Consider the following 13561-nt stretch of genomic DNA (forward strand, 5'->3'; position numbering starts at 1 on the left):
GTGCAGAGTGGCGTAAAGAATGGCATGGAAGGTAAGAAAGTTAGAAGTAGTGCCATTTCCAGCGGTAGCTGCGGTGGTGGCATGGAGAGCCAGGGAATCGTTAAGTTACCCCGTCCTGTCCCAGAAGGGGACAACCTAACCCAGAATAAACAAAAGGAGGACCTGAGCCTGAACAATCAAAAGGAAAGGCTGAAACTGGGCCTGAACAATCAAAAGGAGAAGCTGAACCTCAGCCTGAACCTGAATATCCATAGTAGGGTAAGTGGCGAAAGGAACGAGCGTGAGACGTGGAACCTAACTAGGGCTTCCACAGCGACGCACATTTCGGAGCACTTGAGTGAATTGATCAATGTAAACAGAAGTGTGCCTTATGAGGGCAGTCAGGGAAGGAGTCTCCTCAGTGAAGGCAGCCCTTCGGGCAAAGTGGTAGGGCTGAGGAACACGGGTGAGGAGACCACACAAGAGAAAGAAAACGTTTTGAGGGACAACGCCGAGGCGTTTGGAAGGCGCATAAATTCACCCGAACAATGGATAAGCATTCAACCCATGGAAAAAACAAACAAGACAATAAAAAACGCATCTGTTGAGAGTGGAGAAGGGGGAAAGATGGCATATGGACGCTTTTTGAGGGGGGTAACTTCTGCATATCTAGTGAACGCCACCGCCAGGAACCAGGAAGGGAAGACGGCAGAGGGAAACGTGAGTGGACAGAGTAAAAGGAAAAAGAACAATTGCGCAAAGAGGAGCAACATAAAGGGGGGCAAAAGTTGTAATGACTCGCACACCCGCGGCGACAGTATATCTGTACTGTCGGGAAGCCATATCGTTAGTCGGAGCTGCCAGTGGTATGGGGAACAAGAGCGTGAGGAGATGAATCCAATCGATAGGAGCGAACAGAACCAGGGGAAAATCTCTAACGGGAGTGCAGCCTCAAAGGAGGTGTCCAAAACGAAGAGTCGTAGAAAAAGTGCCAAAAGGAAAAAAGAAAAAAACGAATTAGATATTGCAGGCACAAGCGGAAAGCAGAAAAGAAGCGAGTGCAGCGAAATAAGTGACGCCAAAAATAAAGGGAGTGAAGAAGTCAGTTCTGAGATAAGCAACCCCAATAAATGGACCCACAGTATGAGCTTGATCCGGAAAAATGCTAACCTAAGTGAGGAACCAAAGAAGGCAGCAATGTATGAGGAAAACAACTGCACAGGTGAGAAACAGTTAGATCCGTGTAGCCAGTTGAATCAGCTCACCGTAAATACTCCTTTCTGTGTTTCCATTGGAGAATCCAGTGTACCACGGTGTGTCTTTAACCCCAATGCTGCGAAGTATGGCGAACATGGAAGCGAGAAAGGGTCAAACGAGTTAGCAAAAAAAGAGACAGCACAAGTCGAAGAGGGACAAGAAGAAATGTACAAACACAAACTGACTCAGTTCGAAAAAAATAGTTGTAACGATCACGATGAAGATGAGTACTACTACAATGAAATAATGAAAATGCCAAAGATTAAAGGGGTCCATTTTGATATAAGACAGAAGAGGTGGTGTGCCTATGGGCATAAAAAGAAAGAATGCTTTTCTGTGTACCGTTATGGGTTCTTAATTGCGAGAGAGCTAGCTGTGAAAAGTCGATTAAAGGTACAGAAAAGGAAGAACCACCTCAAATTAAAAAAAAATAAAAATTTCATGAACAGCGAAAATGGCTGCAGCGAAGATGTCTGCGGCAAAAATGTCTGCAGCAAAAATGTCTGCGGCAAAAATGGGGTGTCTCCAGTGAAGAAACAAAACACCGTGGGGGACAAGAAAACACACAGTAGTGAGAAATGCGAAGTTTCACATCTGCCATATGATGGCTTAGATAGGAATAACAACACGGTGGGATTGAATGATTATACTAGTCCCCCTTCCTCGATTGGCTCAGCGGAATGCACCCCTACCTCTCAGTTTAACGACCAAAAGGGGGATCCCATGGGAATCAGCACACCAACAGGTGAGTCCAAATCGCATGAAGATGATAAACAGAACGAGGTCATGAATGAGAGGAGTGAGCATTGGGACGGGACTGAGATGAAGGCAAATTTGTTTGCAATAATGCCGGCACATTCGCACGAGATGGAGTCGTTAAAGGGACCCAGTGTTAGCGGCAGCAAGCTTCTCTCCTACAGCGGGAGGGGTGCAAGTGGTGCAAATAGTCCCAGTGCTGCGAGTGGCACTTATAGAGATAAACCTTACGAGGGGCATTACGCTAGCCCAGACTGGTATGCAAACCGCAGTTACACGGGAGTTCCGAGCCAAGTGGAGAGCCCTACCAGGAGATTCCAAACGGAGGAGGTTGGCAGCAGAAGCGGAAGCGGTACGAACGATATTGTCCCGCCTCACAACATGGTGCACCATTCTGAGAAGGAGAGAAATTGTAGTTACCCAGGAAAGATGAATCGAATTAGTAACATAGATCGGGCGCAAGAACCATTCCAATTTTATGGCCCCAATGATCAAATTTGCCTGAATGGTCAAGTCAAAAATGAGAATTTTTATGGCGCATATAACACGAACGGGGAGACGAATGAGATGATTCAGTCCAATGCGGAAAGGGGAATAAACAATTTTGTTAATATGAGGAACGTCGAAAGGTGTGTCTTGAGAGGACCCAACGTCGAATGCCAGTGGTATAACGGGGATGTGAGCTCATACAATGTGGCAAGGGGAAATGTGGACATGCATAACACGGGTACTGTTCCGATTGCGACAATTCCGATAGGATGCGTTCCTGTTAGGCCCCTCTCAACTTCGGCAAATGGAGCCATAAAGAGTAATGCCATCAATGACGAGGAGCGCAACAGGTCTCACAGGATTGCTCTGCTGAACGATGGACATTTTGCCAACAGTAGAGAACAGGTTATGGAAAATGAGGCCATAAGTACACAAGGGGACTTCCCCCTCGGGGTGAGTGCCACTCTACCAGCTGATGCAAACAAGACATGCGCCCCAGAGATGCATCAGAGGAAGAGCGCAAATAATAAAGCCCATAGAAATGGAATCACAGATAGGACTAGAGAATTTGTGCACAATAGGGGAGAAGTCTCCATTTTAGAACCCGTGGTGGAGAGCAAGCCGAACAAAATGAGACTTAAAAAGGATGTTGTACCAAATGGCTACTGGAGTTTCATTAACAATTACGAGAAGGGTATGACAGTGGGGAGTGATCAAAGAGGGGGTACTAACGTAACCAATAATGCGATGACTTCCGGGAACAGTGCCTCAATTGTTAACGACGCCTCAGTTATTAACAGGGGGGCGATTCCCTTTTTCGAGGGGAATGGGGGAATCATCGGTGGGGCTACCCCTGTAGGGGCAGATGAATTAGCAACGCCTTGCAGTCACCGTGGAAGAAGAAGCGGTGTAAGCAATAGAGCTGCTAATGGAGCAGCGAACCGTATTGATGGCACGGCGAACGTGGGGGGTCACTTCCTTGGGCTTAGTCTTTCTCCTCAACACACGACTCCTCAGAAAATGCTCCCGCAATTTCCCCACGCAAACAGTACACAGGGGCCGTGTCTACACAGCTGGGGCACACCTCCAGGGAAAAATATTCCCAGTGCAAACATGTCCAAAAGGAACTCTACACAGAGCGGATGTGACACCTCCTCGGGGATGAACGCGAACCAGTGGGCAAACCAAAAAAACAGGGGAGGACAGAAGGATACAGGAAGGGTAATAAACATGAGTGAGACCAATTATTTACAGAATGATTTGAACAGGGGGGTAGTACAAAGTTATAGTGCAATGAGAAGTGTCGAGCCATTTGAGGCACATAATTTAATGAGGAGCACCACCGGGAGATGCAGGAATGTGGAAAGATATTGCGCGGAGGGGAGGATGACCTCATGTTTGATGGCGGAGGAAAAGATAAAATATGGGGTCGGGAAGGAGCCGCATCCTCAATATGACGGAAAAGTGGCACGCATAGGAAGTGGCTATTCAGAATATGATATGAATCCCTCCGTTGATGTGAATGAATCCTTTGCGCAAATTGAAGAGAACATGACACTTGCGCGCAGAGACTATGGCAGACACGCAATTGGAAGCCCATTTGACGAACAGGGAAAGAACGAAACGGATAAACATTTGGATGAAAATGAGAAAATTTTTTTACATCAGATTTTTCAGGACAACAGGAATATAGGCCATATCGAGGTGGACATAAGAAATAAATCAGTAGAGAGCCACTTTCAGAGAAATAAACGTTTGAACTTCGAGGAGGTCAACATGTTTCAGGAGGAGGTTAGAGAACCGGTCGTGAGTGAGAACAGTGCAGGATTGGCTGGAAACGAACATAGAGACGAAAGAGATTCTTCCAAAAAATGGGTTCAGGTAAACGGGAAAACAGCCTACTATAACAAGGCAGATGTGAGAAAGACAGACAAAGAGGCAACAAACAAAGGTGTAAAAATTATGAAGCCAGAAAAAAGAAAGAAGAAAAGAAAAGAACACATAAAACCGCAATCGGTCGACCCTATTTCTCATTTGTTAGATGTAGCACATGTGAAGTGTGAAGCGAAACAGACTCGCAATGATAAGAATAAAAGGAGCAAAAGTGGGTTCGCCAGTTTTAGAGATTCTAATGAGACATGCGGGACAACGGAGGGGGGCACAGAAACATGCCTCTTACCAGTGAGCACTTTGGAAAGAAACAAAGGAATAAAGAATGAGGTAGTTGATACACAGGGTACTGCCTCAACTGGATCCCCAATAGGAGTCCATATTTTCAAATGCCACACCAACAGGAACGACGCGGGGGGCAGGGGAAGCAACGTCACCGGGAAGTACAAATTTGGGAAAGAGATCAATGCCCAATTGAGTAATTCACGGCAGTGTGAAAAACCGTGGGGAGCGTCCTTAACTGGGGTGGAATTGAAGGGAAGAGGACCCCACATACGGGCCAAAATGACACCCAAGGTGAATATGATGATGTTAGATCGAAATACAACTGGTGAGGAAGAAGAGAAGTACAGTGAGCTTTATCCGCGGAGGAGAAGTAATTTCCCCCTCCTAGAAAACAAAACGAGTGAGATAATTTGCGAAGAGTATGATCCGTATAGTGGGATGGTGATAACTACGCAGGGGGGAAGTTACAGGGAAATCAGCCCACGTCAAGAAGAGAGATGGGATCCATTCCTATTGTTAGAAGGCACTGATAAGGGTGGCCCAAGAAAAATCATTTGTGATGATCATGGGAAGGTCGTGCCAAATGGGGGGTTACCATATGTTGATTGTCTCTTCACGTTTAGCAAGACGAATGGGGCGTCCCCCCAAAGTTGCATAAAATTCGAAGAATTGAAGAACCATCAAATCAGCCGAGGGGAAGAATCCCAAACGGTGAGTCTATTTGGAAATCGGTATGGAAGAGAACAAAGTGGGCACCACACCAAAAAAACTGCAAATGGATTAGTTTTAAGAGAAGTGGATGTTTCAAGTGCAAATCTATCGCATCTTTCGGCCAACAGGAGGAACTACAGAGAAGTGAATCGTTGGGACGTCGTGGAAGGTGTACTACGAGACGGAAAAATTAATGGTGGCTTTCCCAGGGCAACACCTAATTGCCATTTAGGTGGGGCCGCTGCGGAAAACGCCAGCACCGAAGATGTAAATCGCTTTGAGGCGGACAGGATGATGGCGGCAGCGGAGGTGTTTCTGAATGGGGACTACTTCGACGTGTGCGGCGATGTATCGGTTGCAAAAAGAGACAAAGTGGATGACCCAGTGGATAACACAGTGGTAAGTGAACTGTCAGGGGGAGGCCACAGCGAAGGACGAAGTAGACACAGCCTCAATCGGGATCGCAAAAAAGGGACCATTCTTAAGACTGTCCACATACTGGAAGAGTACGGCGAGAGGTTTCCCCACAAAGGGTCAGAGGAAGGGGCAGTGCCATATGACAGCGCGGTGGATGGAAATAAAAGCGGAGTGGATAGCTTACTTGACAGATATTGTTTATCCATTTTTGAGAGGATGAAGATTAGCGGACTTATGCCTATGCATTGTGGGGACACGGAAATAGAGGAGGTCCTTTCCGTGGAGCCCTACCGTGAGTATGCCTGTTTGAGTTTACACGTAAGTGCATGCAGATTGGAGGGGGGGAGGGGTAATAACGTGCCCATGTGCATATATATGTATATGTATACATATATGTATATTTATTATACATGCATGTGTGCGCCCAGGCGATAGCGTCATCGCGTCTGTCCACCCGACGTCCTGTCCCTTTTTTGCACCCCCTGCAGGACCTGAACATAAACCGAGCGAAGGATGTCAACCAAACGATACATTTTAAGAAGCTCATTTTGAAGTACCTCATTATGGATTTATTTCGTAACATAAGTGTGGTAGAATTTTCAAAAATGACAAATAATCGGACCCATTTTTTTGTGGACCCACAGAGATGTGCATCTAGTTACCCCCTCACAGATGAAATAGACAAAAATAGGGATCTTCTGCAAAGAGCTGAGAGGTACCATTTAAAATGTGTTAATAATATTTATGACATGAAATTTGTTCAGCTGTACTGGGATGTTTTTGTGACTTGCTTGGTGAAGAACGTCACGGCGAGTGTTCTGCCCTTCGAGGAGCACTGCATGGTTATGCGGTCGCTGCTGCTGCTTTACCAAGAAAGCTGCGCGTCGGGGGGGTGAGGTGCGCGTAGCGGTGTTGAGTGCGCTGCGGTGGTCATCTGGGGGAGTACCCCACTTGGGGGGAACTTTATTTTGTTTCACTTCCGTTAGTAAATCCGAAATCCATGTTACTATTTTTTTTGTTTTTTTTTGTTTTTCTTTTTGCCCCTCTGCTTGGCCTTCACTGGTGAATGCGGAAGTATGCGGGCGACTCAGGCATAAACACAAGGATAGAAATATATATACATATTGTACATACCTGCGTACACGAGTGCGCACCCGGGGGGGAACTCGTTGTATTCGTTTTTCTGTCGAGTTTGCTTCCTCGGGGCCCCCTTGGAAGTTACTCAGTGATTGATGGGAGGACAGGGGGACGGATGGACCGAGCGATCGGCCCCAGTTTGTCCGCGTGTCCTCCTTCGCCTATTTTCCCAAATGGAAAATACGGAAAGAAGCAGCATGCATATTCTCGCAGCCTTTCCGCAGATTTTCTGCGTATTTCCTGCGTATACTTTTTGTGTATTTTTTGCGTATTTCCTGCGTATTCTTCTTGCGTATTTTTTGCTTATTTTTCTGTCCATTTTCCTTTTCTCTCGCCACTCCTTCGGCGCAACTTTGGCAACACATTTGGCTGGCTCTTCTCTTCCGAGTACAGCGGTGTAAAATTTTTCCATTTCACCTATGCACCATTTGGAAATAAAAATTGGACGATTTTACTTCTCCCCGTCGGTATGTTTTCCCGCGTAGGCTGAGAGGCAAATGCACTGGGGTTTTTTGCGGAGTACCCCAATTCCTTTGGGCCCCAACGTGGGGAGGTTTCTGCCGCAAAGTGCCGATTTCATTTTTGCGTCAACGTGGAGAACTGTTTTGAAAAAAACGGGAAATTTTGTTTTTATTTCTTTTTTTTTTACAGAGGAGAATTTTGTTGGTTTTATTTCACCGAACGGGGTATTTTTTTCTTCCTTTATCCCAAATTTTTTGTAGCTTTTTAATGGCGTAATAATTGGCGTAAAGGAAAGAAATTTTCCCACAATTTTTTTCCCTCTGAGTTGAATAGCGCATTGCGTAATCCCCTGTGTAGCAAGGAAAAAATCCCGTAGCGCGGGCAAACTAGGTGTACGGATGAAGTCGCCCAGGCGAGGCGGCAAGCGAAGCGCGTAAAGAAAGTTGCCAACGACGCGGCTAGCAAAGCTGAGAAGGACGCGCAAGAAACTACACTTCCCAAAGACACTGCTAACGACCGCCCGCCTACGCAGAATGGATAAAAAACAGGAAAAGAAAAAAAAACGGAAAAAGGACAAGGAGGAGAAGGAAAAAGCGCCCAGTTACTTTTCGGACACTATCACGGTAAAGGGAGATGGGAGAATGTGATTCATAGGAGAAGAGCTGGACTTGAAATTTTTAAGGTCCGCTCCGTCCATGGGGGGACAGGTCACTCCGTGCAGCTCGCCTTCTTCCAGAACCATCATCTTGGTTGCGTTTTCCCTTGTTTATTTATCTTTCCCGTGATTTTTTTTCTTTCTTTGCATTACTTGGTTATGTTTGCATTTTTCATTACTTTGCCTTTTCCGCTTTTTTCCCTTCACCCCCTCCACAGTTCTGCGGCACAATCGTCCGGGACTCCATGGCCAGCGCAGCGGAGGCGATACAGAGCAACTATTACCCCATTAAGGAGTCTATTCTGAATATGTACGACAGCTACTTTTGCGATAATTCTCAACACAGCAGTAGGAGGGTGAATGGAGGGGTCCCCTTCTTCACTGTGAATCAGGACAGTTCGAAGAAGAAGTAGCGTCTTTTTTCCTAGTAGTATACATGCGTGGGGCATAAACAGACATTTGGTTCAGGAAGCGTTGTGGGCGAAATGTGTAGCTTGACATGTGGCACCCCACCGGTAGGAGTCCGAACAAACGAAGGTGTTAATTTTGTTAATTTGAAAAGAAGCGAAAGGATGGGAGCACACGGGATGTGCCAATGGGATGTTCAAGTGCGATGTCCTAACAAACGAACGATGGAGTGGCGCTGTATGCACCCCCTCTCCAGAAGATCCCCAGCACATAGAACACAGAAAACAGTCACATTTACATTTTGAAATCGAAGGAAGAATTGTTCAAATGGCGCCGCTCAAAGAGTTCGAAGGGGGGTGGGGCCAGGCGAGAGGTGACCCCAAATGAGGCCCGCCTTGCTTGCCCCCTTGACACTTAAAGAAAAGAAAATGGGAACCCTAACACAGCGCACGTTTACGTGCAGATGACAAAAAAGTAGATACGTATGACGGCTGTCCACTTGGGGGGGGGAGAGGTGATTACTTCGGGTCGCCGGTCCGATCTTCATTGCTATGTGGGTAGCAGCACCATGCCGCTGGTTAGCCTCCGCTTAGCCTCTACCTAGCCGGCTTCCTCTCTCCCACCCCGCAGTCAGCACTTGAGCCACTCGTTATTCTTGATTATCTCGCGGTTGCGCTCGCCGTAGTCGATGAGCAGCTCCTCGCCCTCCTTGATGTTGCGGGAAGCAACAAAGAAGAGACGAGGGAGATTCGCAACGGTGAGTACCTTGGGAATGAGGTTGGAATTCTTCTTGGAGTGATTAACAAGCCTAGCGAAGGATCTCAAGAAGTATTTTTTGTCTTTGTTATTGATAGCCGCATCGATATTTTCCTCCGTGCTGTCAATACAGTACCTTTTATTTTCATGTTTAAAGTAAAACATATAACATCCCTTCTTTTTATTCCTATTATATTTCCTTTCACGTTCCATTGCCTCATTATGTGTGAGTAACTCTCCAACATACTCAAAGACAAAATCAAATTTGTTCAAATCGCTAGCTGCGTAGATGCATCTGCCCTTGACATCATCAAATATTATTTTGATGCAGGCGAACATATTCATTTTAATGTTCTCCTCATATATGATGTTTCTACTCTTTTCTTTTAAAAAAGAAAGAGGAATCGTATTCATTTCGTTCTTTCTGTCAACAAATAATTCAAGCAGCTGTTGCTTATTCAGCTTGTTTATGTTTCGGTCAAATTCATACTTTTTGTAGTACTCTGTTGTTTGTATGTTTTTAAGTTTCTTTAGCTTGACATCATTCACATTTTGCAGAAATTTGTCCAGGAAGGACACGTAGTCCTTGAGCTTCATGATTTCTATTTCTTTCAGGTTTTCTCTCTTGACTGTTTTTGCGCTTTTGAATCTACGCATGCCTTTTGCGGCCTTCGCGCCTGATTTGGAGACGGCCTCGGAGGAGCACTCAGAGAGGCGCTCGGACGACCGTTCGAGGGAGCTGCCCGGTTGGCGGTCCCCTCGGGCACCCAGCTGCAAAGCGAACTGCCGATCACCCACTGGCTCCACCATGGGCGCGAACCCCAGCTGCAAATCCAAGCTCGGTCTCCCATCGACCGAGGTCATCTCATAGTACCTACAAAAGTGGGTGTACATCTTTTCAAGATTCAACTCCATGTCGTATGTGTTATTTTTGAAGTGCACGGAGAGATTCCAGAGCAGGTCAGGAGAATACGTTGATATGTTTGACAGCTTCAGACAATCTTGGTCCCTCATTAGGCAAACAATAATTTGAAGAAGGTCGTCCTTTTTTACTACCCTAATTTTATCATAATCATCATATGAGGAGTTAAATTTTATGTAGAGACAGTCTCCTTCCTTTAGCTCTTTTACGGTACTTGGATTTTTCTTATTGTAAGCATAAAATATGATTCCGTTTTCGGGTGGGTTCTGTTTTGTCAGGTGCGTGTTTATGGCTTCCCTTTGCGATGAACTGCTGGGGGGTTCATCTCCTTCTTCTGCTTCTTCTGCTTCCTCTTCTTCCTCTGCTTCTTTTGCTTTTTCTACTGCTTCCTCTGGAATCATCTTTGTTAAAGTACTCTTGATTGGAGTACCCCTTTGTTCGCTTTCCCTCTTGGGTGAGTTCTCCCCCGCGTTGTTGTCACCGGGGCGATTCTCCTTGGAGTGTTCCTTCTTCACTATGCAGCTGACATTTGTCAGAAAGTCGGGTCCGTTTTTTCCTACGCCTATTGGCTTCCCAGCACCTGTGGTGATGTGCCTTTGGTACTTCCTCGGGCGATATTCCCCCTTGCACCTGCGCAGGTACATTTTAAACTGGCCCAATATGTTCAGCTCCTTATTAATGTCGTCACTTGCTGGGGCAGACAAATCGTATGCATGGACGTCACTCTTAAAACAGTTTCTCTTGTTATTTAAATCATCCTTACTTTCGATGATGTATATTTTGTAGTTCTGTTTGTAAAATCCTTCAATTCTTTTAAAGCTCTTAGAGAGACAATTCAAATGCGACTTCTCTTTATTCACAATGCTGTTTAAAATTTTATTTAAGTATATTGTTTGTGTTTCTCTGTTGTGATCCCTTCTCCTTTTTATTTTTTCTGTCCTCTCTTTTTGATCAGAAGGCTCCGATATTATACTCTTAAATTCAGAGTTGTATTCGTCAACATTTTCTTGGTACACCTTCGTGTTCTTGGTTAGGAGTCCAGGGCTCTTTTTGTCCTCAATGAGCAGTGCATTCGTTTTTATTTGTCTTTCCTCCTTCTCTCGGTTGTTTTCTGGGGGGCCTACCGCTACTACTGGAGGGCTCGCCATCCCATCCACTTCTTCTTCAACGTCGAAGCTGTGGAATTCTGTGCTCGACTCCCCTGCGTTGACCGTTCGCACGTACGCCCTGATCTCGGATGGTATGCGCGAATTTGGGAAGCTGTCCTCTGCGTGGGCCATTCCCTCGGCGACGTCCTCTGCAGCTTCGTTCATTTCACCATCGAGGGGTTGCGTTCCCTTGGGCGAACGGGCCTCCTTCGAGTTCCTAGTGCGATTTCTGCTTGGAGTACACGCCAAGTCGCAGCTGGTGAAACTTTGGCAGGGGCGGTCCCCCCTGTCGTCCCCCTTGTCCTCCCCATTCTTGTCGCCACGCCCAAGTTTACAGTATAGAGCCTCCTCTTTCTTCTTCCGTTTATTCTCCACGTAATCGGATCCACGGTCCGGCGCGCAGACCGAATTTCCCCTGGATGTGCTTTTATCGTCATCATCCAGGCTGCAGTTCGTTTCATTGCTGCTGCTTTTGTAGTAGAACCAGTTACTCCTTTTACGCCTCTTCCCAGTCTGATTGCCGCAACTAGCTAGGGTTTTCCTCTTATTGGAATCGAAGACGGATCCGCTCCTTCTATTGGAGGACAGCATCAACAGTTCATCGTTTGAGATGTCCAATAAATTTCTGTCATTTTCTTGGTGGAACATAGAAAATGACCTCTTCTGTATCTTAATTAAATTGTTAATGTTTCTCTTCGTGGCGTGTTTGTCTATAAGAGAGAAGTGGTTAATCTTGTGCACGAGATCTGCGTTAAAGGTGGGGTCACATGTTTCTTTTTTAAAGCTGTTGGGATTGTTCAGGGTCCTCTGCTCACAGGAGAAGACTCTTTTATTATTGTGGTAGCTGCCGACATTTCTGTTTCCACCAACGTTGTCTTTGATCTGTTTATTGTTGTTCTTTCTGCTGTCGTTGTAGCTGTTGAAACTGAAGTGATGTCTGACGATGGGGCCTCCTTTACTTCTGCTGAGGTTTTGGTTTTTGTTTTCGTTTGTCTTCTTTTTCTCCACGCTCTCAATTTTTATCTTCAGGCGGTACCATTTTATTCCGTTGTTCGAGTAGAGGCCTTTTTGGAAAAAGGGATCTCCGATCGAGGCTCTGCTCTTAAACGCTTCGCCAGTGTCTCGGCCTGCATTACCAGCAGCAGCTCCATCACCCCCACCTTTTGACCTCTTCTCCTTCATGGCGTTATTCTTAAGATCATTAAGGTACAAATACTTTATGTAGTCCTTGTTGGATATGTTTAATTCTTTGTTCACTTCGTTGTAGGTGTGCGTGCCCAGCTGAGAGTAGCTGGTAACCTCGACGTTGTTCTCATCGTCATTTCGATTATATGCAGAATTATAAATGGATGTGTATATATATACGTCTTCATCATATTTGTTAAGTCCTTTAATTCCGTATCTTCCATTGATGTCTGAGGAGATGTTTAATTTCTGTCTTTTTATTTTCGATTTTTCAAATAAGAAGTGGAGGCTCCAGAAGTAGAACCGCTCGTAGATGAGAAGCGGGATTTTGTTGTTGTCGGACTCGTATAGAGCCTGTCAGGACGGGGAAGAATAAAGAAAAAAAAAGATGAACGTGTGGGGGAACTTATACACAGCATGTGAAGAACGGGTTGAGGATATTTCCCAAAATGGTTAGCTCCAGATGAGTAGTGGGATTCTCCCCTTTTATGGCACTACATGCAGTCTCTTTCCCATCCTCAAATGGGTTGACTTTGAGCAGTTCGTCAGGCACCCACTGGTCAGGTCTCCCCTGCTCGACTCGACACCTACGGATATGTCAAGGGCAATGTTGCAACTGTTATCATCAAAGAGTAGGAAAATCTTGGAGAGCAGTCCTCCTCCCTCCTCTTCTTCCTTCTCCTGCTTCACTGGGTGTTTGCTCAAATCGGAGAGATACTTGGACAGATCTGAATACAGGGGGATGTGAATAATGGAATCTAATTTTTCCTTTTCGATCCATATTACGGAGGCCGCATCTGTGAAGGCATTTTTAGAGGCATTGAGCTTGTTCCCGCGGCAATTCCCACTGGCGTTAGCGTTCGCCTCCGCGAAGTTTTTCGACGTTGACGTTTTCATTTCCCTGGGGGGTTTTCTGCCCGGTCTAATTATACCCCAGAATTGCGGCGCTACGGAAAATATATTTTCATATATGCACGCACATGAGCATAATATCTACATATGCATACGTATGTGCACTGCACGTATGTAAGTGCTATAGGCATATATATTTCTGTGGCCCCCTTCCTTTTCTCACCAAGGAATGGGGAAGTCCCAAGCTCTGTA

At 45.8% G+C, this 13561-nt stretch overlaps 3 protein-coding genes across 3 annotated transcripts in view; 2 read left to right on the forward strand and 1 right to left on the reverse strand.

Annotated features, from left to right (window-relative positions):
• C922_04783 (hypothetical protein) overlaps positions 1–6680 on the forward strand; it is a gene marked incomplete at both ends in the record, with an annotated part of 11818 nt that extends 5138 nt beyond the window's left edge. The window contains 2 exons of the mRNA XM_008820362.1: positions 7–6102; positions 6273–6680. Coding sequence (XP_008818584.1) covers positions 7–6102; positions 6273–6680 — 6504 coding nt within the window. The remainder of the gene's footprint in view (positions 1–6; positions 6103–6272) is intronic.
• Positions 6681–7916: 1236 nt separating this feature from the next.
• On the forward strand, positions 7917–8451 carry C922_04784 (hypothetical protein; the record flags this gene model as incomplete). Its single annotated transcript, XM_008820363.1, has 2 exons — positions 7917–8006; positions 8257–8451. The coding sequence occupies 2 exons, from the start codon at positions 7917–7919 to the stop codon at positions 8449–8451; spliced, it is 285 nt and encodes a 94-aa protein (XP_008818585.1).
• Positions 8452–9076: 625 nt separating this feature from the next.
• C922_04785 (histone-lysine N-methyltransferase SETD8) lies at positions 9077–13354 on the reverse strand (the record flags this gene model as incomplete). The annotated part of the gene is made up of 2 exons (XM_008820364.1): positions 9077–12811; positions 12956–13354. 2 exons carry the CDS (start codon positions 13352–13354, stop codon positions 9077–9079), a joined length of 4134 nt encoding a protein of 1377 aa, XP_008818586.1.
• Between the last annotated feature and the right edge of the window lie 207 nt (positions 13355–13561).

Source organism: Plasmodium inui (genome assembly GCF_000524495.1).
Source record: "Plasmodium inui San Antonio 1 unplaced genomic scaffold supercont1.29, whole genome shotgun sequence".
NCBI lineage: Eukaryota > Apicomplexa > Aconoidasida > Haemosporida > Plasmodiidae > Plasmodium > Plasmodium inui.